The 27,820-nt window shown below is 42.5% G+C and overlaps 1 protein-coding gene across 2 annotated transcripts in view; it reads right to left on the reverse strand.

The window, feature by feature from the left end:
* Positions 1-14,565: 14,565 nt before the first annotated feature.
* GANAB (glucosidase II alpha subunit) overlaps positions 14,566-27,820 on the reverse strand; it is a 36,818-nt gene continuing 23,563 nt past the window's right edge. For both annotated transcript variants that reach the window (XM_066582708.1, XM_066582707.1), the window contains 13 exons: positions 25,311-25,437; positions 20,439-20,518; positions 20,206-20,349; positions 20,008-20,104; positions 19,822-19,923; positions 19,317-19,560; positions 17,178-17,242; positions 16,925-17,001; positions 16,763-16,837; positions 16,522-16,635; positions 16,302-16,411; positions 16,113-16,213; positions 14,566-15,450 (listed from right to left, as the gene is read on the reverse strand). In XM_066582708.1, the coding sequence (XP_066438805.1) occupies positions 15,341-15,450; positions 16,113-16,213; positions 16,302-16,411; positions 16,522-16,635; positions 16,763-16,837; positions 16,925-17,001; positions 17,178-17,242; positions 19,317-19,560; positions 19,822-19,923; positions 20,008-20,104; positions 20,206-20,349; positions 20,439-20,518; positions 25,311-25,437 (1,446 nt within the window). In that variant the 3' untranslated portion in view covers positions 14,566-15,340. The remainder of the gene's footprint in view (positions 15,451-16,112; positions 16,214-16,301; positions 16,412-16,521; positions 16,636-16,762; positions 16,838-16,924; positions 17,002-17,177; positions 17,243-19,316; positions 19,561-19,821; positions 19,924-20,007; positions 20,105-20,205; positions 20,350-20,438; positions 20,519-25,310; positions 25,438-27,820) is intronic.

Raw genomic sequence — 27,820 nt, forward strand, 5'->3', positions numbered from 1 at the left:
AATACATAAATAGTAAAATAATATAATTGTTATATTTAAATATGGAAACATATGTATCCACAAAAGAATTCAATGTATAAAATGATTCAATCACAAAAGAAAAAATAGTCCATGAAGAAGGGAAAGATATACACATGCTACCTTGGATTCCCACCAATGGGCAGCAGAGGAGAAATGATTCATCCAACATTAACCAATCCAAGGAAGAACCACAAGTTCCAGGATGCTTGAAGACCAAAGAAACTAGGCCATACTTGACATACTCTAATCCCAGCAATAGACAGAAAAGCAGCTTCTAGAACAAAAAGAGCAATTTACATAAACTTACTGTTTGTAAAAACCAGTATGGCGTAGTTCCTTATTTAAGGCGAAGGGGGACAAACAGCCAAGGTGTCCGCTTAGATACACAATGTAAAAGAGGCATAGTGATATTACGACCCCGAATGGTGGGTTACCCACATCCAGCCCCACCACCTGGAGACCCCCAACCTTACCTTCACGATAATGAGAAAAAATGGGCAGCTACTGATGTAAAATCTTTCCTCTACTCAAATCACATTTGTCCGAAGCCGCTGTTGAAAGATGCTGCTGAATGCGCTTACGCTATTCCTGTGTATTCTGTCCTATCTAGACTTTAGTACATGGAGAAGTCACTGCATAAACAACATTCTTAGTATGACAATTTATGTAATTTTTTTAATACATGAGATAGCCATAAATTGGCAGATTGTGCAATCCCCACAAGGATAAGAGTCCACCAATTTAGCCCCCCTACATAAGTGGGAAACTGGTTGCGTGAAGTGAGTTGTCAGCAAGTTATTTAGATTCTGCAACTTATGAGTAATGAATCCTACTAAGTGAGGATCAGAAAGCAAAATATTCCAATTTCTATCTATTCTGTACAGATCCTACCTCTGATTGTTACATGTAGTAACTAGTCTAGATTAAATAGTCACTGCACAAATCTTAGGTTTCAGAGTCTCATGTAAGTTTGTGTCTCTTGCACACATGTAACCATGTTATTAATCTTGGAAATTACCTTCTTTGGATAGCCTCTGCCGTTGAATCTTGAAGTAAGATACCACGTAAGTTACTAACTAAGAATTAATAACTTTTCACTTAGCCAGAGTTTTGTTGTTGGCTTAACTTTCCTGTTTTAGCATACTGTGCTTTGTCTTTGAATGTGATCTTGGGTTGGTTCATCTTCAGCATTTAACATTAGTGGGCATGCACAATGCTAAAAAAGAAAAGTTAAGCCAACTACAATACTCTGGCTAAATGAAAAGTTACTAACCCTTAGTTAATAACTTACGTGGTATCTGCATAGAAATAAGGCAGCAGAATTGCAGTCCTAAACTCACGCTCATTACCTGAAGGTTGTGAGTTCAATCCCTGCGTGGTTCAGGTAGCTAGCTCAAAGTTGACTCAGCCTTCCATCCTCTTGAGGTCGGTAAAATGAGTACCTAGCTCGGTGGAGGGTAATAAATTGCTTGAAAGCGCTGTGGAGTAAGTTGGCGCTATACAAATAACAAGATTTAAATGACACTTTGAAGTGCTCTCCCATTTAACAGAACAATAAAAAGGGGAGGCTGCCCATATTGCGTCACACTTGATTGTGACAGGTGTCTGTGTTGTTTACTTTGTGTGTTCTCCTTTTGCCAATGCTGATATCCTTAATTTAGGGTATTTCCAAAACCACACTGTTTTCTACATTCTGAGCCTCTCCCACACTCTTCGCATATATCTGCTTCTGCAATCCTTCAAATGGTGTACAATCATATACACATGCAGCAGCCATGATGTGTCTCAAAAAACCCATGTTGCCAAAGTTTTTGGTCACACAGTGGCTGCAGTTTGGGTCAATACACTTATTTACTTGCAGCAATCTGTCCAGAGCAGAGGCAAGAAGTATCTTAAGTGAATTTTGTTACAACTTGTCACAGTGCTAATGAGATTTTATCAGATCTACACGTTTTATTGGATTAAGAAACTCCAGTTTGTTTTACAGAAGTTCCAGCATTAGTCCGACAATCTTTTTGTGCCCTTCACCCACAAGAAACCACATTGCTCCTCTGAGATTTGAACCACACAATGGCAGTTACGTCAGTCGAACATTACTGCTTCCTTTGCATACATTCCTCCCTCCGCCTTCAGAATTCCCTTTTGAGTCTTCACCTGCTTGCTGGATAATGGCAGCAGACTACTATGCCTTTCCTCTGAATCTTTCTGGAATCCCCTGCAAAGGTTGGGTAATGACTCACCTAATTCTTGTTTTTGGACAACTCTGGCAAAAAAATCACGCTTTATTTACAAAAATGGACTGCAAAGTGTTTCCAGAGATCAACTTGTGACTTGACTCTTGCACTCACTGCACTTCTCCCGACACAATTATTAGGCACACCCACCATCAGGCATGGCCTCCTCTACAGCCCTGCTCTGCTGCCTACAGTACCACTAGGGTAGTTGCTGAGAGTTTGCATGCCTTTTACCCCAGATGGAAGCGGTAAAAACCACCAACAACAGTACTGCTAAGTTTTATGATCCCATCTGCTGCCTTTCCTGAGCAGCATTGTGTGGCCCACCTGCCCTTAGGCGTGACATCCACTACAGCCCTGCTCTACCGCATATAGTGGTACCGCCAGGTGCTGAGAGTCTGTGTGGTAGCTTTTACCCTAATGGAGTAGCCCTTGTAACTCTTATTTCTGCCTCTAACAGCACTGCCGCTGAGCCCTGTGTTTTCGAATGCTGCCTCTTGTCCAAGACAGTGCTAAGATACCACCCCAGGGTCCTCTTGAACAATAGAAAATCAAGAATCAAGATTCGCATTGCATATTGTTATGAGTTGGTGGGTATTTTTTACTGTGTCCTGCTGAGAAGTGACTTCCTTTCCCCTGCGCTACCTTTCCTTATACCCAGGTAAAGGTCTGCCTCTTTTTGTCACCCTTTCTTCTCCAGCACTCTGGCCACCCACCCCATCCGCCATTTACCTCTGCTCTACACAAAGGGTTATAAATTGTGTCCCCACCTTGCCTACTTTAATGGCCCTTTTACATGGGACAAACTGTCAGGCAAACAATGCCCAACAGCACTGTGCTGTTACACAGAAGCAAGTATCATTGGCATCGCTCACAGTGCTGCCAGAATGGAGGCGGATCGGGCCGGAGAGCATTCTTCTCCCACCCACCACAATTGTCAGTAAGCAGACAGTCATTCAAAACTGAACGACTGCTGTTTACTGTCCTGTTCACTTCTGATGGACTGCTGCCATGATAGTAGGCTATTCATAAGGACATTGTTGGAAGTATATAACTGTATGTCAGATAGGTGTATCCCATTAGGTCTGTGGAGACTATGACATTTCAAGTGAATTAGATTATGGTTGACAACCGAACCCCATCTTATCTTACAAACTCTTGTATGGCTTTGTTTACCTTTTTCCCAGTTCTTTCTATGGACTAGGTGGAATTAGCAAATTTTCAATACCATCTTTGTATAATTGGGGATCATATTGGCTTTAATTCTGCCAATTAGGCAGCCAGGAGTTAATGTCTGCTGGATGAGCTGAATTGACATTGTAGATAACCCTTCTATATAGGGGGGTCTCCAAGGAGGGGACCTCCCACACAATTAAATAATCTGAACTGAGATTTTCTAAAGTACCACACCTTTGCCCTTTGTAAGAAACGCAGGACCTCCCTTTATATTATATTCTCCACTGGATGAGTTGTAGGGATTTGGTGGCTGTCAAATCATTACCGCCAGCATAGATCACCATGATATCCGCTGGGGGGGCTTTGTTTTGATGCATGTTATGTGAGATCCAGCACTTGGCTCTATTTGTGAACCATCGTATGGTCCAGTCCTGTTCAAGGAGGCCTAGTTGGAGCTTGTAAGGTCTGGAACTGAGGCCAATTCGATAAAATAATGTTGTGACCTATGAAAACATGGTGAAAGTGTAAAATAAACATTAAACAGAATGTTTAGCATCTATCTATCTATCTATGTAATTTGCAAAAGCCCCCACCGATTCACTGACTGACTCATCACTAATTCTCTAATTCCCTATGTCGTACAACTTTGAAATTTGGCAAGACCATTCTTTAGGTCTTAAATAGGAAAAGTAAAGGGGTCACAACTCGATTATTCAATTCTAAGCCCGAAAATCTGCAAAAGACTGTGATAACATGAGATAATTATTTTATCATAAACCATAAAGCCTAGGGAAATTATTTTTTGCACAAACTACCTTCTGATGTGGAGGCGTGCTAAGCAGGCCTTTTTGAGAAATTCATTGTCCAACCATTACAATTTGTGATCAAAATGCGAACCCTGGAAATTTGGTATGTACTGTAAATAGGGGAAGTAAAGGAGTCACAACTTGATTATCTACCTCACCTCTATGTGTATAAACTGAGGACAATCCAGCTCATGTCTCTGTATATTTACTTAGTATATACACACAGAGTTGTGTATATACTGAGGAGAATCTACCTCACCTCCATGTGTGTATATACTGAGGGGAATCTACCTCACCACTCTGTGTATACGAGTATACTAAGGAGAATCTACCTCACCTCACTTTGTAGATACTGAGGAGAATCTACCTCACCTCACTGTGTATATACTGAGGAGAACCTACCTCACCTCACTGTGTATATACTGAATAGAACCTACCTCACCTCACTGTGTATATACTGAGGAGAATCTACCTCACCTCACTGTGTATATACTGAGGAAAATCTATTTCACCTCACTGTGTATATACTGAATAGAATCTACTTCACCTCACTATGTATATACTGAAGAGAATCTACCTCAGCTCACTGTATATATACTGAGGAAAATCTACCTCACCTTGCAGTGTATATACTGAGGAGAATCTACCTCACCTCACTGTGTATATACTGAGGAGAATCTACCTCACCTCACTGTGTATATACTGAGGAGACTTTACTGCACCTCACTGTGTATATACTGAAGAGAATCTACTTCACCTTACTGTGTATATACTGAGGAGAATCTACCTCACCTCACTGTGTATATACTGAGGAAAATCTATTTCACCTCACTGTGTATATACTAAAAAGAATCTACTTCACCTCACTGTTTATATACTGAAGAGAATCTACCTCAGCTCACTGTATATATACTGAGGAGAATCTACCTCACCTCGCAGTGTATATACTGAGGAGAATCTACCTCACCTCCATGTGTGTATATACTGAGAATTTACTTCACCTCACTGTGTATATACTAAAGAGAATCTACCTCAGCTCAATGTGTATATACTGAGGAGAATCTACCTCGCCTCCATGCGTGTATATACTGAGAGGAATCTACCTCACCACTGTGTATACGAGTATACTAAGGAGAATCTAGCTCACCTCACTTTGTAGATACTGAGGAGAATCTAGCTCACCTTACTTTGTAGATACTGAGGAGAATCTACCTCACCTCACTGTGTATATACTGAGGAGAATCTACCTCACCTCACTGTGTATATACTGAGGAAAATCTATTTCACCTCACTGTGTATATACTGAAAAGAATCTACTTAACCTCACTGTTTATATACTGAAGAGAATCTACCTCAGCTCACTGTATATATACTGAGGGGAATCTACCGCAGCTCACTGTATATATACTGAGGGGAATCTACCTCACCTCGCAGTGTATATACTGAGGGGAATCTACCCCACCTCACTGTGTATATACTGAGGAGAATCTACCTCACCTCACTGTGTATATACTGAGGAGAATTTACTTCACCTCACTGTGTATATACTGAAGAGAATCTACTTCACCTCACTGTGTATATACTGAAGAGAATCTACTTCAGCTGACTGTATATATACTGAGGAGAATCTACCTTACCTCGCAGTGTATATACTGAGGAGAATCTACCTCACCTCACTGTGTATATACTGAGGAGAATCTAGCTCACCTCACTTTGTAGATACTGAGGAGAATCTAGCTCATCTTACTTTGTAGATACTGAGGATAATCTACCTCACCTCACTGTGTATATACTGAGGAGAATCTACCTCACCTCACTGTGTATATACTGAGGAAAATCTATTTCACCTCACTGTGTATATACTGAAAAGAATCTACTTCACCTCACTGTTTATATACTGAAGAGAATCTACCTCAGCTCACTGTATATATACTGAGGGGAATCTACCTCACCTCGCAGTGTATATACTGAGGAGAATCCACCTCACCTCACTGTGTATATACTGAGGAGAATCTACCTCACCTCACTGTGTATATACTGAAAAGAATTTACTTCATCTCACTGTATATATACTCTGAGGAGAATCTACCTCACGTCACAGTGTATATACTGAGGGGAATTTACCTCACCTCACTGTGTATATATTGAGAAGAATCTACCTCACCTCACTGTGTATATACTGAGGAGAATCTACCTCATCACTCTGTGTATATACTGAGGAGAATCTACCTCACCACTGTATATATGCTAAGGAGAATCTACCTTACATCACTGGCAATATACTAAGAAGAATTTACCTTACCTCACTCTGTATATACTAAAGAGAATCTACCTCACCTCTATGTGCATATACTGAGAAGAATCTACCTCATCTTACAGTGTATATACTGAAGAGAATCTACCTCACCTCGCTGTGTATATACTGAAGAGAATCTACCTCTTCTCGCTGTGTATATACTGAGGAGAATCTACCTCTCCTCGCTGTGTATATACTGAGGAGAATCTACCTCACCTCTCTGTGTATATACGGAGGAGAATCTACCTCACCTCACTGTGTAAATACTGAGGAGAATTTACTTCACATCACTGTGTATATACTGAAGAGAATCTACCTCACCTCCATGTGTGTATATACTGAGGGGAATCTACCTCACCACTCTGTGTATACGAATATACTAAGGAGAATCTACCTCACCTCACTTTGTAGATACTGAGGAGAATCTACCTCACCTCACTGTGTATATACTGAGGAAAATCTATTTCACCTCACTGTGTATATACTGGAGAATCTACTTCACCCTACTGTGTATATACTGAGGAGAATCTACCTCACCTCTCTGTGAATATACTGAGGAGAATCTACCTCACCTCACTGTGTATATACTAAGGAGAATCTACCTCACCTCTGTGTGTGTATGTACTGAGGAGAATCTAACGTGGGTGCGTGCATGCGTGTACTGAGAAGAATCTAACTCACCTTCCATGTGGTGTTTCCTGGGTAATGCAAAGAGCCATGCAAAATGGTGAACATATTTTATTCCTTGGTTCCTCTGAAGTAGCCACAACTTCAAAACATTATTTATTATTTTCTGTCTTATTCCCAGACCTACAATAGACACACTTTAGCTGGCTTATCCATCTTTCAATGCATATGTAATACTGTCGTATGTGGAACTGGGATTATCACCAAACTATACTCTAATTTTATTACACCTACCGCTAAATTCTCTTACATGCTGATCTGAGGAATAGACCTGGATGAGGAGTTATAACCACTTTGACTGCTAAGCTTTCAATTAATGTATCAATCATGGAAGCAGGTTACAAATTTTTAATGCGCTGGTATCTGACCCCCACCCCCAAAGATTAGCCTGTATGCTCCCTTCGGTTTTGTGTCTTTGTTTTAGGGGTTGTAAGGAAAAACTTTTTTACACATTTGTGGAACTGCCCCAGACTTTGTTGTTTCTGGATTCAAGTATATACTCAGATGGATCTTTTCATGTTTCCTGTCCGTCATATAGCTATTTCTCACTCCTGGATGAAAACATTGGCTAGTATTGACTAAATCAAACTGTCCAGCATCAAGGCCCATTTAGAGACAACGATTCTCGCTCAAAAGACATCTTTTGAGCGATAATCGGGTATATTTACACGGCAAGATGATCGCTCAAAATTCGCTCAAACGGCAGTTTGAGTGACAGTTTTGAGCGTTCACTTTGCATAAGTGTGTAAATGAAGGCTCACGCTGTATGCAGAAGACAAGCGGGACCGCTATCTTCTGCTTACAGCTGTTGTCTTCTCGGAGCGCTCAGCTGTTATACAGCTGAGCGCTCCGAGCAGGGTATACAGAAGACAGCTGGAGCGATTGTCTTCTGAATACTCTTGCTGTGTTCCAGGAGCGCTCAGCTGGTATACAGCTGAGTGCTCCGAGCGGGGTATGCAGAACATAGCTGGAGCGCTGTCTTCTTCATTCTCCGGCTGTGTTCTCCGAGCGGGATGCCAGCTGAAACAATAGTATCAGCACTGATAAGGCTCATCGTTCTCTTTCTGATTGCTGAAAGACAACGATGAACGACTCGTTAACGAAAACTGCATGATGTCCGTGCAGTTAGATCAAACGATTCTCGCTCATAAGATGGCTTTGAGCGAATTTTGAGTGGGAATCATGGGTCTAAATGGGCCCTAATGATTAAAGAAAAATGTTAGATTTGTGCGTCCGTTCACGAGTTTTTACTTCTCAGATCATAGCGTTTATCAACCGGCCATGAAAACGGCAGCCGATATATGCTTGTGTGAAAGAGCCCTCAGGCCGGACCTATATGGAAACATTTTGTAACCTTTTGTAGTACAAGGGGATGCTATGAGCTGCATGCAACTAAGCGCCTTCCTGTGAACTGCTGCTGGTACTTAGTTAAAATTGAAAAGTTGCACTACAAAATTCTCCAGGTAGCCCCAGCCGTATTACCTGGGTGAGTGACCAACTAGTACTCGTGAAGCATTACTTTGCCCTCTCCAGACAGAGAGCTCCTGTTTCCTCTAGCTTTTTGCTAAAAAAAACCCTTTGAAAGGCATTTGCTATCACAGTTGATATGCCACAAATGTTTGTTCAGCAGTACCCTAACCAATGAGAAGAAGCGGTGTGCCCAGTACATGTTCCCTGTAAGGAAATGGCTACACATTTTCTCAGCATTAAAGCACCCCACCCCCAGTTTCAGGACAAAACTTGGTCCTGTGACAGTATAGGGCAGTTATATTATCTCTTGGCCTTCTATAAGGATGTCCCTTTGATTTGCTGGTTCTGGATCCCATTTTCAGCCATCCAAAATGGCCCAATCAATCTTCAGATTAACTAATCTCTGCAGTGCATTGGTAGTGTTACACAATATGCAGTGCACAATGTAAATTAGGTAGCTAGAAAATTGCAGTGGCCTGCTGATATGTGTTATCTTCCCTGAGCGCTGGTATACTTTTTTTTTATTATTTCTTCTGGTGCTTTACCCGTCTGTGACCAAGCCCTCAGGGCTCTTTGATATTGGACTAGCACCCTCCTGTGTGGCTGCCCTTTAGGATGGGGGAAGACCATCCTGTAACCACAGTGTGATATATTTAAGGCCTCCCTGAGACACTAGGTGTGTCAGTGTACCCCTTTAGGGGTCTCGCCACCAGACCAAGGGAGTCCATTTTCCTCTGCTTTCGAATCATTGTTTATTTTGAGGATGGTCCATTTTTTGATATATCAGTGATGTGAAGAAGCAGAATATACATTTATTTAGACTGATGTATAGAGGCCAGTTTAATTAAAGGGGTTGTCTCGCGGCAGCAAGTGGGGTTATACACTTCTGTATGGCCATATTAATGCACTTTGTAATGTACATCGTGCATTAAATATGAGCCATACAGAAGTTATACACTTACCTGCTCCGTTGCTAGCGTCCCCGTCGCCATGGATCCGTCTAATTCTGATGTCTTCTTGCTTTTTTAAACGCTCTTGCGCTGTGCGGTCTTCTCCCCTTCTGCTCGGTCCAGGCACGAGTGGTGTTCTGGCTCTGCCCACTTCTACGTGTCATCGCGTAGCTCCACCCCGTCACGTGTGCCGATTCCAGCCAATCAGGAGGCTGGAATCAGCAATGGAACGCACAGAGCCCATGGTGCACCATGGGAGAAGACCCGCGGTGCACCATGGGAGAAAACCGCAGTGCATCCCTGGGAAAGGACCGGCGGCCATCTTGAGAGATTTTTTAAAGTCCTTATTTCGTTGGATCGGTAAGTAGCAAGCGGCTTAAAAACCGCTTTACTTTGCTATTTTATGCCAGGGGGGTGACGGGGGGAATGGGGTAAGGTAAAATTTTGAGGTTTGCCGCGAGACAACCCCTTTAAATATGCCTCATTATCTAAATTCTCAAAGAGCAGAGTCTCAGCTGTTGCACTCACCCTAAAAGTAGGTGGTGCAGGTAAACGGGATGTGAATCTCTCATGTATCTAATAAAGACAAACTAATTCCTTTCACACAAACCTGAATATCCTACAGATACAGGACAGTAAGAGGTTCTCATCAGGGCGCTGCTCAGACATTAACAAAATAAATACAGATGAGAGCTGTCCTCTATTGAAAGGTGCCCGTACCCCTTCAATACAGCTTTTTCTCTCCACTTTCCATACAAATGAACACTTGGTTGGCCAAGACTGCATGGGTAGAAAAATAAGCCGCTGCCAAACCTATGAACACCATTGTAAATGGAGGCATCTGTGCAGAGTTAGGATAGCGGTTACCAAGTACGAAGCACCACCACAGTGGATTTGCAGGGTGCTGTTTGTGGTACTGGTGCAATATGTTGACATCGGATGTATGGGTGGAGAAATGGGTTGGCCGGCCTGACTTACAGGGTACACCCAGATCACACCTATCTTGCAGCTGCTGTTACAGCCTTCATCCGGACTCGAGTGAGCCCCAGCTGTGTGGAGCCGGTGAGCATCGGCATGGATGCTGACAGCGGGGTTGGAAGTGGAGGGCTGCGACGACCCTAAGAGTGAGGTTGGGAGTAGACAGCAGTAACAATGGTGCTCGGAACGAACACATGGACGGTGACAGCGAGGTTTGGCTGCAGCAACACGAACAGTGAGAGCTGTCAGGGGGATAGCCACTACATGGTTTTCTAGGGAGGTGTGTCTGCAGCACCCAATCTGCAGTTGTGGCCATCACATAGGCATTCCCTGTACGTCAGGCTGGCCAACCCATGTCTCCACCCATACATCCGGTGGAGACATATTGCACCACCTGAACACCCTAAATTATTCTCCCTCTTTGAATTATATGGGCAAACGAAAATCTTTAAACTCGCTAAAGTTTTCCCAAAGGCCATATTTACACAAAATTAGCACGAAAATAGAACCCATTGTATGTGGATACATGTAGTTGGATGCAGCTTTGTCTCCGTATTTCATACACACATAGGTACTATGAGGCGGTTTTTCCCCATGTTTCTAATGTGTACTAGTGTGCAGGTCTGTATGGCAATTGGTTAAGGATATTGGGTCCTGTACATGAATGCTCTGTTCATGTTTGTATGCTTGACTAAGGCCATTCACACCTGTCAGCAAAATGCGATTTCGGTGTTTTGCCGCCATTTTGGACGCAGGTTACTGCCTCTGAGAGGTGTTTAACACAGTCCATCAACGTGGTGGGTGATGAGGTGTGTTAAATCATGGTAAAATAGAAAAGATAGCGCTCAAAAATCAAGGCATTAGAGAACGCAGCGATCGCGCGCAGGTCTGCAAGGCTCCAATGAAATCAATGGAAGCCTTGTACCATAATTACCATGGCATTCAAAATGCTGCGCTAAACGTAGTTAGAAAAAAAAACTGATGTGTGAGAGTGGCCTTAGGCTAGATGGCAGCTGAAATGTTTTCTATACAAAATAAAATATGGTTTTGGCCTAATGTCCACTAGCAAAATTGAATTGCGGATTCTACGGGTGAAATTTTGCCCATAGAAAATCATTGGCCATCTGCAGGTCAATTAAATTGAATTTTGCACTGGCATTTTAATTGATTTGCGTTTTTCACACACTGGAAAAAAAACCTCAGCATGCTCCATTTTAGTGCGGATTCCGCGCAGATCGGCCACATTGCTATCAATAGGTGCGGCTATCCCCATGAAGAAAAAAAATTAGCATATAAAGCAAATCCGTGTGGATTCTGCACGGATTGTATTTTTCTAGTGGACATGAGACCTTTGTTTTACCTTATTTAAAAACACCCTCTAACATGCAGAATATATGCGTTACACTACAATATGGCCACACCAGTATCATGTCATGTTATCAGTCCTCTCTTTAGATGAGTATATCACTAAAAGAATTTTCTTAAAAAAAAAAAGCAGCACTGCTGATTGGAGGAAAGCTAAGGAACAGGACCCGCCGCCTCAAGTGTTGCTGCACACTGTGTTCCAGGACACAATGGAAGCTATAAACAGCACCCTCTAATTCCAGTTTGGTGGTGCTATACCCTGGGCACTTGGCAGCTGCTGTCCTACAATTGTAATCAAAATTATGCAACCTCCATTGCAAATTCAGTTTATTTGCCAAATTTACAAACGTTCAGCTATTTAGAAAAAAAAAAGTTGTTTTTTTTAAATACAAATTCAACACAAAATGCCACTTAATCACTACTGCAGTCTCAAATTATTCTACCCCTGAAAAGAAAGCCTCATAAGAGCACATCTGATCCAACTAATCAAGGGCTTCAGCAGTTGCATCATGCACAAATACTGGCTAGGGTTTTGTGGACTGATGTTTGATTGCATGTTGTAGACATGAAAAAGGCAAGCAAGTGGTCCAACAAGTTAAAAGATCATTGCCTTCCACAAACAAGGAAAAGGATACAAAAGGATAGCAAAGGCCCCCGAAAGTTTCTATAGAGACAGTTGGAAGCCTAGGTTGCAAGTTCAAAGTTAAAAGGACACAGGCTACACTACCTAGACGTGGCAGAAAGAGGAAGCCATCACCGGCTCTTACTAGATTCTAAGGAGGCAGGTGGTCAAAAACCCTCGAGTGACTGAAAAGACCTGCACAAAGATTTGGTGGCAGCCGGCAGAGGTTTCAGTTTACACAGTAAGGCACAAACGCTGAAGGTTTCATGCCATTTACCATACGCAAGCCTGTTGGGCTCTTCCTTATTCACATCTCCAGTATGCTGAAAGTCATAAATAAGCCATAGTAGTTCCGGGATTCTGTTGAGCGGTGAAACATAACTGGTAATTTTTGGGCCTTTGAATCAGCAGTTTGTCTAGGGGAGAAAAAAAATGGAGAATACGCTTAAAACAAACCCCTGCATCTGAAGCACGGCAGTGGCTGCGTAATGCTCTGAAGTGGCTATGCTTCTTCTTGCCCTCCACATACTGAGGGTTTCCAGTGGCCGATGGATTCAAGCAAGTATTCAGAAAGCCTAGGAGAAAATGTCACACCTTCTGTGAGGAATCTAAAGCTTGGGCACCATTGGACCTTGCAAAAGGATAATGTTCCCAAGCACACCTCTAGGTCCACCAAGGCTTGGTTTCAGAGATCCAGGAAAATTATAGAATAGCTGTCACAGTCCCTTGACTTGAAACCCATGGAAAATCTTTGGTGGGATTTGAAGGTGAAAATTGCAGCTTGTGTCTGGCTATACATCAAGCATAGGTGATAAGAGCAAAAAGACTGATCTACTAAATACTAAAAACACTTAAGGGGTTAAATAACTTTAAGCGTGGAGTAGTCATTAAAAGTGGCATTGTGTGTTGATTTTGGAAAACCGCACTTGTGTTGTGTTGAGCGGTTAGATTTTTTTTTGCAATTGCACAAGAACAAAACACAAGATAACTGAAAATTTGTACATTTAACAAATAAACCTAGTTTGCAATAGGGGTGAATAAGTTTGATTGTAACTGTGCACAGATATCTGTATTTATATGGGCAACATTTGCATGATGTTTGTGTGTCTGGCAGTGGCTTACCTCTTTCTGCCTATTGAGATAACATGAACGCTTGGCTGAACCAAACGTTCGTTTGCATGAGTACCAGTCCCCAGAATACTGCAGGAATCGGTCCATTGATTTTCTTAATAATGGCTGAGCAGTGTCCTAATGAGAACTAATCAGCTAGTCACCATGCGAAAAAGATAATCCAAAGAGTCTTATGAACAACAGTTTAATACATAATTGTATTAGCTTCGCTTTGGCATCACCTTCCTTTTTGACCTTCAATCCCTGCTTTCTCTGTTAAAACATGTATTTAAACCCCTGCTGCTTCTTAATGGGATACACCTGATGAAGAAACTAATTTGGTGCCCAAAACGTAGAAACCATAGCATTCAAACTTCACCTCTTTGGTCCATACATGTATATCCATCAGCGCCAGAGGCAAGTCACAAGTTTTGATTTCTCCGGTTACCCAAAAGACTTATGAGTAATGCAGGAGAGACCAGCCAAGTCTTATGTATTGGGAGCTTTGTGATCTATTATAGGATTTTTAAGGTGCATTACAGGGTAGTAACCATAAGTTTGAGGTTTCTCTAGTTCTTCTACAGGACCGCTCTGTTCATCATATTCTATTACTTGCAGTCAGGGTAGTGTAGAAGAAATTGCTGCAGGTTTGGTATTAGATACAAGGTCAAATGGTCCAAGCACCCTGCTGAGGAGGTCATCATCCCAAAATGGTAACACCATGACACAAAGCTGCCAAACGGACTATGGCTTAGAGTTATTGTTCTGCACCCTCCAAGCCTGAAGTGTTATATTAAATCAGCCTATGTTACATCACAGTCTTCACATATCATATTAAGTTACACAAAAACAAGTTTAGAATTTTATTTCTCATTATCAAAACATTTTTTCTGATTGACATATGGATTCTCTTCCCCAAAACAGAAAAGCCTTGACAGGTTACCTCTCTTACATAGTCACTAGCAGATCGAAGAAGATGGAGGGATGTAGACTGAAGCCTCCACGACCATAGCTACACAGGGTGTCACATTAGTGGGCTTTCCCCGCACCTCCTCAGGCACAGGTCAGGGGAAGAGGGAAAGAAAGAGCAGGCGGGGCGTTACCTGTCAAACTAATATTACTTTCTATTAACGTAATTCCTGATTCAAACATTCCTTACAATGGCTGCAGCCCTGAGAATTTTTTTTCTAACTAGTCATCTTATGTGTCACATATAATCTGGTCACCCTTCCTCTTATGCCATTAAAAAGATGTGAACATGGTTGTGGGAGGAGGGGGGGGGGGGGGGGTTGTAACTTGGGTAGAAGGTTGGATTGAAGAGGCAGATTTAAAGAAAGAAAAAACAAACGTCTCAAGTCTAAGAGGTGGTCCAGTTTCTTACTTGTAAATCGTGACACTTAATGATCCATATATACACACACACAAACATACGCAACGTAAGTGCAGGAGGGCAGTACCCATAAATGTTGTCATACATACATTCAGACATACACTCAGCGCTTTGACACTTCTTGTCTTTTTATTTTCACATTTGGTCCATGTATAAAGTCCACCTAATATCTCTGATGTTGGGGATTCTGCTCTTTCTTCCCCCTTTTCCCTACAGACTTGGTAAATCAGTGGTGTTATCGGACAAACATCGTGAAATCTGAAGCAATGTTAACTCCTGGTTTTCGCACAGTTATCACCGAGGTTTGTGCATCGTATTCAAATTCCAGCTGCACTTCTGAACCACCTAGCGAGAAAGAAGAAAAAAGTAATAAGGGTCATAGCTGCAGAAAGACATCATCCGGGAGGGCTCCCTTATAATTTGTTGACCACTGCCTGTGGTCATGTGAAGTCAATGTCTAGTGACAGATGGATATCATCACATGGAGGAAGGTGATAACTCATGCTGTTCATGAAGAGGACCGTAAAGAGACAAGCACAGACTCAAACAGATGCTGCAGCAGCTAAGTCATTTAAAACTACTGAAACTGCATCTACACTGCTCGGTACCTCTGTAAAGTCCTCCATGCTGCTGTTATTTTTGTGTGCATTAAAGAGCAATATCTGCTGTTGTGTACAGTGTTTAAAAGACAGCATAACAGAAGGCTCCTCCACCAATTCAGAGAACTGAAAATTAGCAATGTATTCTGCAGAGTGCAAAACCAGTGAAAAATGCAGGATACAAGCCATACAAGGTCCAGATATAGTGTTATTTCTCATGCACACGGCAGCTTATTCTGAAGTCATCTGGTTATGCACTTCATGTTTCACAAAGTTTTGCCACCTTTAAATCAGGCATATATAAAAGGCGCAGAAATACAATGATTATGTAAGACCTCCTGTGGTTTTGGCAGTATCGGTCATAAATGTCTGATTATACAGTAGTGTATTCTACAGACAAGTGCTTACCTGGCTGATGTAGGGTTATGCTGTTAGGCCGTGTAGCTCCAATTATCACAACTCTTTCTAACCAATTGGGTGTCTCAAATTTTCCATTAAGATCCAGGGAACTGATAAAACATTCAACATGAATACTAATGTAGCAGCAGCTTATTAGTGTAGTAACATTTCAATTATAATTCCTTTAATTAAGCTCACCTTGATGTCAGCTTCCCATGACTATAGCTGAATTTTCTGTACAAGAACTCATTTTGCTGGTAACTGAAGCTGTGACCATCATCCAAGTACAATTCACCTTGGGCTTCTCCCTGAAAGTAGAGGCAAATTTCACTTAGAAAAGGTTTCTGGAAAAGTGAAAGACGTCAACCAGGAAAATGCACATTAAGTAGTTCAGAAGATGATCACAACATTTACAGACCTGCAGATTCAGAGCCACATACAAAGTAAATGGATCATCCTGCATGCAATCCGAGTTACGTCTTGGGCGATCCTTCCGAGGGATTATAGACCCCCCTCGCTGAAACACTGGTATCTGGAAAGATTCACAATCATTACAAAATGCAAAACGTAGGGCAGACCAGGTAAAATCTGTAAGATATCTGAACACCAAGCAAGTAGAAATACAACAAACATGTTTACATCACTGTAATGATACTCACTGAACTCATAGTGACCGGCTGGTAGAACCTCTGAGGAGACTCATACTTCTGGTGCGTGTGTACATCATACCAGACCTGTCCAGAATGACAAGGGATCAGCAACAGATGGGACCAAAGGAATCACAGAGTACCGCAATCCTGATAAGAGACAGATGTACTTACCTCTCCAGTCCCAGGAAAATAGATTTGTACTCCACGAGCATTACTCTCCGTTACAGGGTGCACCAAAAGAGCCGAGCCTACACATGATTAATAACCATTCATTACAGCTATACTTAAACAAGACTAAATAAAATATGCCTGAAAATAATTATATGTATACTTCTGTTTTTAACATAACCATAGATAGTCCAAAACAGAGTAAAGCCTCTTCTAGGAGGATACAGAGAACAGACATGTAGAGGATGATACTCACCCAACAAATATTGGTCATCCGTAGCAAATGAGGAAACATCTGAAGGAAATTCAACCCAGAGAGGCCTAAAACATACAAAGCATTGTAAGTGTTTACAGAAGACATTTTTTCTCTTGACGTATTTTGAATGTGTTCCAATCTTAAAAACTGAACCACTAATGAAATTCACAGACACACGAAGATTTCCCTTCTATCCATTCTATTTGTACGCTACGTATGATGTAGACAGTTCTATGTGGCGGTACAATTACTCCACGTTTGCAATGTTTAACATTCTGCATCTTTGTCGCCATTTCTATACATTTGTTTACACATTTTACCTGTTAGTTGTGAACTGCTGCATAAAATGCTGGTCCTAGAGAAGGTCTATTTGCTGGCTTTCCCTGTAACTTACCTCCTTGAGCACCATTTACACCAAAATATAATAAAATAAAAAAGTCTTGCTTGTTTTAAAAGAAGACCTGTCAGCATTCCTGCCATGCATTAGTAAATACCTGCATGGCCCATAATAATTCTGGAACAGCTTAGAGGAATTGTACACTATTCTATTACTCCAGAAAAAGTACAAACTGACTGGCAATCGATTTCCCTTACCAATGGGTAGGGGGTGTCCCCACATATTCTGATACTGTGTAATCAGTGCTGAGTGTTCGTCATCCCATCTAAAACCACCCAATCACTCCTGTACTTTCACACCAGAGAGACAGTCGTTCAGTGAATGGAGAATGAGCGTGCCAAAATTTCTTCTGGCCGTCCGCCTTCATTCACTGCAAAACAGACACTCGTTCAGAAATGAGCTGCGAGTTTATACTGAGCGAAAAATTACTCACTAGTGAACTGAAACAGAACGACTAGTGACGTCTCGCTCAGTACAGTCGGGTACCATGTTCACATGGGCTGACAGTTGCACGTAATCGCTCCTTTGTGCAGCGGCACACCTTACTGACAAGAGTTTTAATGCCCTGTATATACATTATCAGGAGGAACAACACAACAGCAAACCATAGTGCAAAGATAAGATGCTTCATATAAGATGGTTTGTTATATCATGGGAATTAGTAGTATTTATCAAGAAGCGTTCTACATACAGAGGCTTCCTAAATAGAGATGAGCGAACCTACCAGGCCACGCCCCTTTTTCGCCCGAGCGCCGCGATTTTTGAGTACTTCCGTACTCGGGCGAAAAGATTCGGGGGGCGCAGTGGGTGAGGGAGGGCTCCCCCCTGTTCCCCGCTACTCCCCCCCCCCCCCGCCACGCCTCCCCCCGGTGCCCCCCCGAATCTTTTCACCCGAGTACGGAAGTACTCGAAAATCGCGGTGCTCGATCGAGTAATTACTCGAAACGAGTATATTCGCTCATCTCTATTCCTAAATCAACCATTCAAACAGCACTCTATTCTGCACTGTTGCAAGCTTTGTTACTGGTGTCAGGATGCCAAATACAGATGCAGTGCACATTAGAACGGTATTAGTGTATCTTGACACCACCAGGAAGTCCTGGTGGAGTCAAGATTAACAGCGTTGTGATGCCCCCCAGCAACGGATTGGCTGCAGAGTTGGATGGGCTGCAGGTCCTTGCAGCCAAGTAAGCTCATGCAGCAGCTAACATCCGTGGAGCCCTTCACCTCCGTTCCACCCAGCGCAGTTTTAGGATTTCTGTCAGGGATGGAGGGTTTAGGGTGAGGGGTAAGTGTCACAGTTAGCCTTACAGTTTTAATATAAGGCCAAGTGTTACACTTACCTCTAACCCTCCCATCTGTGAAACAAATAGCTGCACGGCTATTTTTCTATGTGTGATCAGTGACCGGATTTCTTATCCATGTCAACAAGTCTACAGAAGTAGCAAATGATAACGTAAATACAATGTAATACAATGCTGTAAATGGAGGTATTACTGCGTGATAGTCATGTTAAAGATGGCTCCATCTGTAGTTTGAATGTATGAGTGAGTTTTGTAAGCACACACCATCTTGTACTTGTTCAAATCAATAAATGTCCAATAAAAATGAAATCCCATTTTAGAAACTTCCTTTCACCGTCAGCGTGTTTGCCAAGCTCAGTCAAATTTAAAATTGTTCAGCTACTTAGTAATTTTAGGCTTCGGCTATTTTGCAGCCTCAGCATTGAGCTTTGTCCTCACCTCATTACAGGCTCTGCATCGCGATGTGCATTGTAGAACAGAGTGTACCAGTATGGAAGCAGAGCATATCTTTGCTGTAGAGCCTCACGTATAAGATCTGTATTGGCTTCTCCGTGTAGCCAAGGTTCACGTCGTGGGGTGTCCAAGTGAGCGTGAGCACGGAAGAAAGGCTGATATGCGCCAGCCTGATACCAGCGAAGAAGCAGTTCAGTTTCTGGGTTCTTAAAAAATCCTCCAACATCCGCTGTAAAAGACAAACCAGAAAACACTTCAAAAAACAGAGTATTCTCCTATTGATAGGATAATTCACCAATGCCTAATCACTGAGCCCCAACAGCCGACACCCCGCTGATTGCTAAAGTGACAACATTGATAGAAAAGGGCTTTATGACCTCCTCTTCTGTCTGCCGCTCCAGGGTGGGGGGGGGGGGGGGGGGGGGTCACACTAATTGGATCTGCTTATCAGACATGAAAGATATAGATGAAATCATGAGTTAGCACAAACCTCCGCAGAATGAGATGCCGACTAGAGCCAGACTCAGGCACATGGGGAGAGAGATTTTTAGGTGTTCCCACTCAGCAGCATTATCACCCGTCCACACGGCACCTGATAACAAAAGACGAGTCTTGTGTTGTAACTACGGAAGGTCCCTTTTGGATAATTCTTACCACATTTCACAGTTACTCTTACCATAACGCTGTGATCCTGCAAAGAACGCTCGGGTCAAGACAAATGGCCTCTCCTTCCCACCGGAACGATGAATCAAACCCTCAGCAGTTGCTCTGTGCTGTAAAAATTCAACGAATCCGTGAGAACACTGAAAGTTGGAACTATACACATTACTAATAGTTTACTTGGAAAAGCTTGCAAAGAGGAAACTTGACTCACCACATACAGCCCATAAAGATTGTGAACCTCCCGATGCTCCCAGCCTCCCCAATGTACAGCATCTTTGTGCATTGTCACTTCTGGGCCATTGAAGACAGACGGTTCATTCATGTCATTCCACACAAACAGATTATCCATAGATCCCTAATAAGGAAACAGTAACATAAGCCACAGCACAACAAAAGTATAAGAAAAAAAAACCAAAAAAAAAACACAACAATGTAATTTTTCACCTCATACTGGTCATATGAGAACATACTGGACCACCAGGCTCTCATATCTGGATTAGTGAAGTCTGGATAAGCAGCAGAGCCTGCAAGGGAAAAGTGTAATAAAACCTGAAAACAGATCGAGTACTACAAAAGCTTTCATCCCCTGCAGTAAAATCTACACCACACCCAACTACTTGTTCTGAAGGCGACTTCACATGACAATATGTTCACATTATCTCCAAAGCTGAAGCCAGAAGTTTGACTTTGCCCAAATTAGTTTATAAAGGGTAGGACCCACCAGGCCCCAAGTCATGCAGCATACCAATGATGTTTTGGTGACCAACATCCTTACGACACAATTCCTTTAAACATTTTAATTTTTTCATAAACTGAAAAGTTACAGTACTTACAAGAGAACTCTTAAGAGAACAGGAACTTTTCAGGCAACTTATCTAGCCTGTGTGTGTCTCATTAATTTTATACTACACTTTCATTAAAAAGGGAACCTGTTGCTTTTACCACCAAAAAAGGGTTTTCACATTTGCAGAAATTCTTACTTTTAAAGCAGCGCACCCATTACGCAAGTCTTCTGCCTTGAGTCAGAGCCACGCACCCTCCAAGTCAGCACGTCACTGCCATAAGCTGACCTTTACCTGTGTATGCACGTCAGCGCTGAAATCTCTGAAAAGGTGCAGTGCGCCGTTCTGGTTGAGTCTTCACAGCAAATGCGCAGTGAAGCAAGGTGTTGACCTCACCACCACACTGCGCTAGCACCGGAAGACATATGGGAAGGGAAGTGAAAGGCCAGGTAAAAATATACAGCTAATTAATACATTTGGGAACCTCACTATTAGAAGTGGAAGAACGAACACAAAATTCAGAAGGAAAGTAGGGGAGTAAGAGACACCGATCACAAACTAAAATGTTTGTTTCCCATGCTCTGCGCATTTGTGTAAACAAGGAGAATTGGAGCTCCTAACACAGAAGGGAAATATGATGTCATGGGCAGCACAGAAACTTAGTGGAATGATACACATGTTTTGCTTGAAGGACACTTTATAAAAAAAAAAACAGACCTAAAAAAAGGGGAGGCAGTATTGTATTGTATTGTATGTTAAGAAAACATTAATCTCCACTGAGATTCAAGCTTCAGAGCATGGTAGTTCTGTAGAAACTGTTTGGGTAAGAATACAAGGAGAGAAGAACAGAAAGGACACTATTGTAGGCTTTTACTATAGGCCGCCTGGACAAGCAGAAGGTATTGATGAACTCTTTCTACATCAGATGGCCAAGTTCTCAAAAAAGTATGACATAGTGATCATGGGAGATTTTAACTATTCAGACATTTGTTGGGAAATTCTCTCAGGTAAATGTAATGGATCCAACAAATTCTTATCCGCTCTTACTGACAACTTTATCTTCCAAGAGGTAGAAGAGAAAACAAGGGGAGCTGCTATTTTAGACCTAATTCTTACCAACAGGGAGGGAATGGTTGAGGAAGTAAGGGTGGCTGGGAACTTAGGAGGCAGTGATCATGCTATTTTGGATAAAATGGGAGGAAGACCTAAGAAAACGCAGACCTCAAGGTTGGATTTCAGAAAGGCAGATTTTAATGGACTCAGAAAGAGGATAGGAAGAAGCCAATGGCTGGATGTTCTTAATGGCAGAAATGTCCAAGAAGGTTGGGAAATATTGCAAAATGAGATTCTCAAAGCAGAATCATTTACATTCCTAAAAGGAAAGCATTTAAAGAGACCAGGATGGATGAACACAGAGGGGGGAATATCTTAAGAAGAATATAGAATAATGTGGTCTGCAGAAACTGTAAGGCAAGTGTCAGAAAAGCTAAAGCTAATAATGAATTGAGGCTTGCAAGAGGCCAAAAGCAATAACAAAAATGGGGGTATGTTAAAAGCAAAAGGAAAGTCAAAGATGCTATTGGATGCTTACAAGATGAAAATGGTGAATTGGTTAAGAAGGACGTTAAGGTGGCCGAACTTTTAAATTCCTATTTTGGATCTGTTTTCTCTCAGAAAGTAGATGAAACATCAACTGATTTTCCCTGTTCTATTGGGGGAATAAAAGAATGCAGGCTATCTATAAGCAGAGAGATGGTGAGGGAACACTTAGCTAACCTAAATGAATTCAAATCTCAAGGTCCGGATGAATTACATCCTAGGATACTAAAGGAAGCAGCGGAGGTATTTGCTGAACTACTCGCTATAATCGTTGAGAATTCCTGGAGAACAGGAAAAGTCCCAGAAGATTGGAAAAGGGCAAATGTTGTCCCTATCGTCAAAAAAGGGAAGAAGGTGGATCCAGGAAACTACAGACCTTTGAGCCTGACTTCTATACCAGGAAAGATCCTTGAACAAATTATCAAATAGCATGTATGCAAGTACTTGGATAAAAATGTAGTAATTAACCAGAGCCAGCATGAGTTTGTAACAAACAAGTCATGCCAGACGACTCTAATTTACTTTTATAACAGAATCACCGACTGGGTTGATAAGGGAAATGCGGTGGATATAGTATTTCTTGACTTTAGTAAAGCATTTGACACAATATCTCATACCATACTTATTGAAAAAAAATGACCAAATATGGGATTGAAAAGGCAACTGTTAGGTGGATTCACAACTCGCTGAGTGATCATACTCAGAGAATGGTCATAAATGGCTGCACATCCAAGTGAAAGAATATATCAAGTGGGGTACCACAAGGCTCTGTCCTAGGCCCAGTGTTGTTCAACATTTTATAAATGATCTGTAGGAGGGAATTGGTGGGAAGCTGGTCAAATCAGCTGACAACACGAAGCTAGGAGGGATAGCCAACACTAGGGAAGAGAGTATTCAATAAGATCTAGAAAAGCTTGAACAGTGGGCTGCAATCAACAGAATGGTATTTAAGCACCCAACCCCTCCCATTCCCTTGTCTGCAGCCAGCAATGGGAAGGGGCAGAGCATAGCTCCACCCCCACCCTGCCCACTTCTATTGCCAACAGCTGGAGGAGGAGAGCAGAGGGAGGACATTCAGCAGTCACGCTGCTAAACTCCCTCCCACCTCCGGCTGCTGTCATTGGCTCCCATAGGAGCCTATGCAGCAGCCAACGTATTCCGGGCACAAAGGTAGTTCCAGGACAATCTTTGCTGCCCGGCGTAAAAGTGCCCTGCGCTATATTTGCCAGCCGGGCGCATTTACGCCACGGGAATACGCCTCTGTGATCTGATGCATTGGAATCCAATGCATCAGATCGTAGCATATATTGGCTGACCGTGAAAACGGCGGCCGATATACGCTTGTGTGAAAAAACCCTTATTCAGACCTTGTCTGGAATACTGTGTCCAGTTCTGGGCACCCCACTTTAAAAAAGACAAACTTGAGCAACTCAGAGAAGAGTTACCAAGATGGTGAGGGGTCTGCAAATCATGTCCTATGAGGAACGGTTAAAGGATCTGGGAATTTTTAGCTTGAAAAAAAGAAAGCTGAGAGGAGACTTAATAGCAGTCTACAAATATCTGAAGGGCTGTCACAGTGTAGAGAAAATCAGCCCTATTCTCATTTGCACAAAGAAAGACTAGAAGCAATGGTAAGAAACTGAAAAGGAGGAGACATTATAAAAAAACCTGACAGTGAGGGTGATCAATGAGTGGAACAGGTCACCACAGGAGGTGGCGGGTTCTCTTTCAATAGAAGTGATGTGCTGACTACGAGGGCTCATGGCGCTGCATTTGAATCAAGGCAGACGATTTGCATATTGGGTGCGCTAGAGTTTCAGCAAATGCAAAAAGGCTTTTGTCAGGGTAAAAACACACGTGTGCTCTGCTTGTGTGATACTGCTTAACACTATGGCGGCAGATTGAAAAATTATTCAGGTGACAGATTCCCTTAAAGTACAAGATTGAGAAGCTAAACACAGGCTATTGGAGGAGCATAAGTGGTTAAAAAGTTAGGCCCAATGACCACGTGCGGATTTAATTTATAAAATCCGCACGGGAGATCCGTGCGTCTTGCTGCCCATAGGGATGCATTAGCATCCGTAGGGCAGCTAAAAGCATGCGGATGAGATTTCTTCCCGGAGTGCGGGTCACACGCATGGGAAGAAATCACAGGATGCTCCATTTCCCTGTGGGTCTCCAGTACTGACGGCTCCTGTGGCTTCCATTGAAGCCGTCTGTATCCGCGGCACAGCCGCAGCTGTTTTTGTGCTGTGCCGCGGATGCACAGGAAAGCAGGAGTTAAAAAAAAAAGAAAAGAAAAGAAAAGCTGTGCACGAGCACATCCGCTGGCCAGAAGAAAAAAGATCCGGCCAGTCGGAGAGTCCAGCAGCGTCCGGAGAGGTAAGAAAAATGTCTTTTCCCTCTCCATGGCCGCAGGCACACACAAATTTCACTGCGGGATTCAGCAGTGGAATCCATGCGAGTAAGTGGATATGAGGCCTGAGTGTTCGTTTGACATATTCCATCACAGCAAGTTATCCCCAGCTGTGCGTTCTCTCTGTCCACACTTCAACACTTTGGGATGTGCTGAGGGTGCTTTTTCAGGACCGTTAGAGGGTCCCAGCGGTTATGTCCTCACTGATCAGCAGGGCTGAAGGAGGGGAGCAGGGGAAGGAATTCAACAAAATAAAGAGTTTAAAAAAAAAAAAAAAGCCAAATGATTTCCTTCCCTCCCCCTCAATCCCCAAATCCTCCATTAATCCACATTACAAACTCTTCCACTTAAGAGCGATAACGTTTTCTGGCATCCAGTAATTTGGAGACGGCTCTTATCCTCTTCTAATGGATTATGAGATTTGATTTAAGATCAATATTCAGGTCTCCTGTTTTCTTGTTTCCTTTATACATTAAGTGCAGCCTGATAACTGCACACACGATCACTGATTAGACCTACCTGGCCAGCACCAGCCTTCATAGTCACTTCCATCTTTGGTTTTAACATAGAAATTATGAGACCGAATCTCGCTGTGAATTCGATAGGCACTGTCTATTTTTATGTGAGGGTCAACGATAGCCACCATCTGCAAGACAGGGAGAGTAATACAGAAAAACGGTTGCATTGTTCCAACATTACAAACTATGGTTTACGGTGAAGCCTCAGAAGAAAGGAATGGGTAGCTATGGTTTCTAGTTATATGGACTGAGGGAAAAGTAAACTTGTTCTGAAGTCCGTTTACATATCACAGATCAAAAGGGAGCAGTATAGTAAATCACATGCAATATTAACTAACCAGAGTGACCAAACTGGATATTTATAAAAATGAACTGCTTACACTATGAAAGATTTTAGAGGGTCTCAGACTAAATGTAACTTGTCAGGGATCTATTAACCCCTTGAGTGGCAGGTTTCCTACCACCCTGTCGTGTCCACCAGGGCAGGTTTTTTTAAAATGGTCTAATCATTGAATTTCAACTAATTTTGCAGTTGCGTCTCAAGAGCCATAACTTTTTCATTTTTCCATTGACATGGCCATATAAGGGCTTGTTTTTTGCGGGACAAGTTGTGATTTTTTAAACAGGGGGGAGGAAAAAAAGAAATGGGGAAAAAAGAAAAAAAAGGGGTCATGTCATTAAGGGGTTAAATAATGTATTAACTTCCTTCTCTGGGTCATTACGACGCACACGGATACCACATGTGTGATTGTATTTTTTATTTTTTTACAAAGTAAAGGGAGACAAGTGTTTTTTTTATTTTCTTAATAATTTTTTTACTTTTTTTTTTTTTATTTAAAAAATTTTTTTTTTTTTTTGGTCCCTTTAGGGGACTTCCACAGGGACCCATCAGGACCCCTGATCACATTCCGGGGGTCCGATGGTGACAGCCCTTTACATGCTGCAGTGACAGCCCTTTACATGCTGCAGTCACATAGACTGCAGCATGTAAGGGGTTAACACAGCAGAGATCGGAGGTTTTCTCTGATCTCTGCTGTAAGAGCTAGTACCTAGCTGTCCTCTGACAGCTAACAACCAGCTCTCCCTGCCACAGAGACCATCGGCTTGCTTCTGACAAGCCGATGGTCTCTATGGCAACTTGTAAACAAAGCAGGAGGTTGCCGATATGCCGGCAATATCTTCTGCTGGTTTTTCAAAGCCCTTGCACTGCTCTGTGTGGGTCTGTGCAGGCAGAGCACACTGTCACAGCTTGTGGCATTGTGCTCTGCAGCTCCCATAGTGATACATAGCCCGGAAATCTTCCGGGCTATGTCACTATGAGCAGTGGAGCTCGTCCCCGGAAATTTTCCGGGCGTGCCACTCAAGGGGTTAAAGGGGTATTCCCATCACAGCAAGTTATCCCCTATCCTCGGTGACTCCACTGAAGTAAATGCAGTATAAGAACATGGTCTCCAACACCTCACACTTTGGGATGCAATCTTGGAATTGATTGAGGTCCCAGAGGTTAGATCCCCACCGATCACAAAGTTATTCCCTATTCTGTGGTTAGGGGATAACTTGCTGTGGTGGGAATATCCCTATAAAAGAAGTTGTTCATTGGGAGGTATGAGAAATGGAAAAAAATAAATAAAAAATGAAGACTCACCAACCACCATGAACTGCATGAAAAATAAAAAGACTCAAGACGAGCATTGCTATGGAAAGCGCCGGCACCTGTCCATGAGCGAAGAATCATTGCCATTCTCTGCTCGCGGCGGGCAATTCGCAGCATGCTCGAATTGCCCCGATTCTCCACGGTCAGCCTATCTATGAGATAGGGCTGACTGGCGGAGATTCAACGGCGGCTCCTGCTCCAGGGCGGTGGCTCTCGCGGCAGAGCTTCGCCGTGGGATTCCGCATCGTGCGTGGACAGCCGGCCTAAATCCAATAGCACTAGTATGACCAGGTAATCACATCTTTCCAGGGTAGCCCAATCACAAACCTCTATTGGTTGTGCTGCCTCTTCAATCAACGTACCTCCAAAACGGGGCAGTTCACCAAAGAATGTAAAAGTAAAAAAAGGAAGCAAAAAGATAGCCAAGGGGGAATACCGCACACCCTCTGATCCAGGCAGGCATTCAATTTTGACTACTCTGGTCTGTTTGGAAGTATTGGATACCCCATATCCCCAGAACTATTGGATATTCTATTGACTGCCTGCCTGGATCTGAGGGGTGAGCGCTACTTGAGTGTTTATTGCCCTCCTCTAGATAGGAGTACATTTGTAATGTAAACTCTGATTACACTTTTATACCTACTGTTTCTTGTAGCATACCTCCCTCAACACTATCATTTTTTACATCCATTGAAGTATATAATTGTTGGTCTGAAAAATTATGAACCAGCCACTAACAAATTTTCAGATTCCCCCCCACACGCTTCACCGCTGCTGTGGCATCCTCAGCAGTCAAGAAGATAAAGCGTCAGAACGCAATTCGAAGAAAAACTTTATAGGTTCAACACCCTCCTTCA

The sequence above is a fragment of the Eleutherodactylus coqui genome, chromosome 11, assembly GCF_035609145.1.
Source record: "Eleutherodactylus coqui strain aEleCoq1 chromosome 11, aEleCoq1.hap1, whole genome shotgun sequence".
NCBI lineage: Eukaryota > Metazoa > Chordata > Amphibia > Anura > Eleutherodactylidae > Eleutherodactylus > Eleutherodactylus coqui.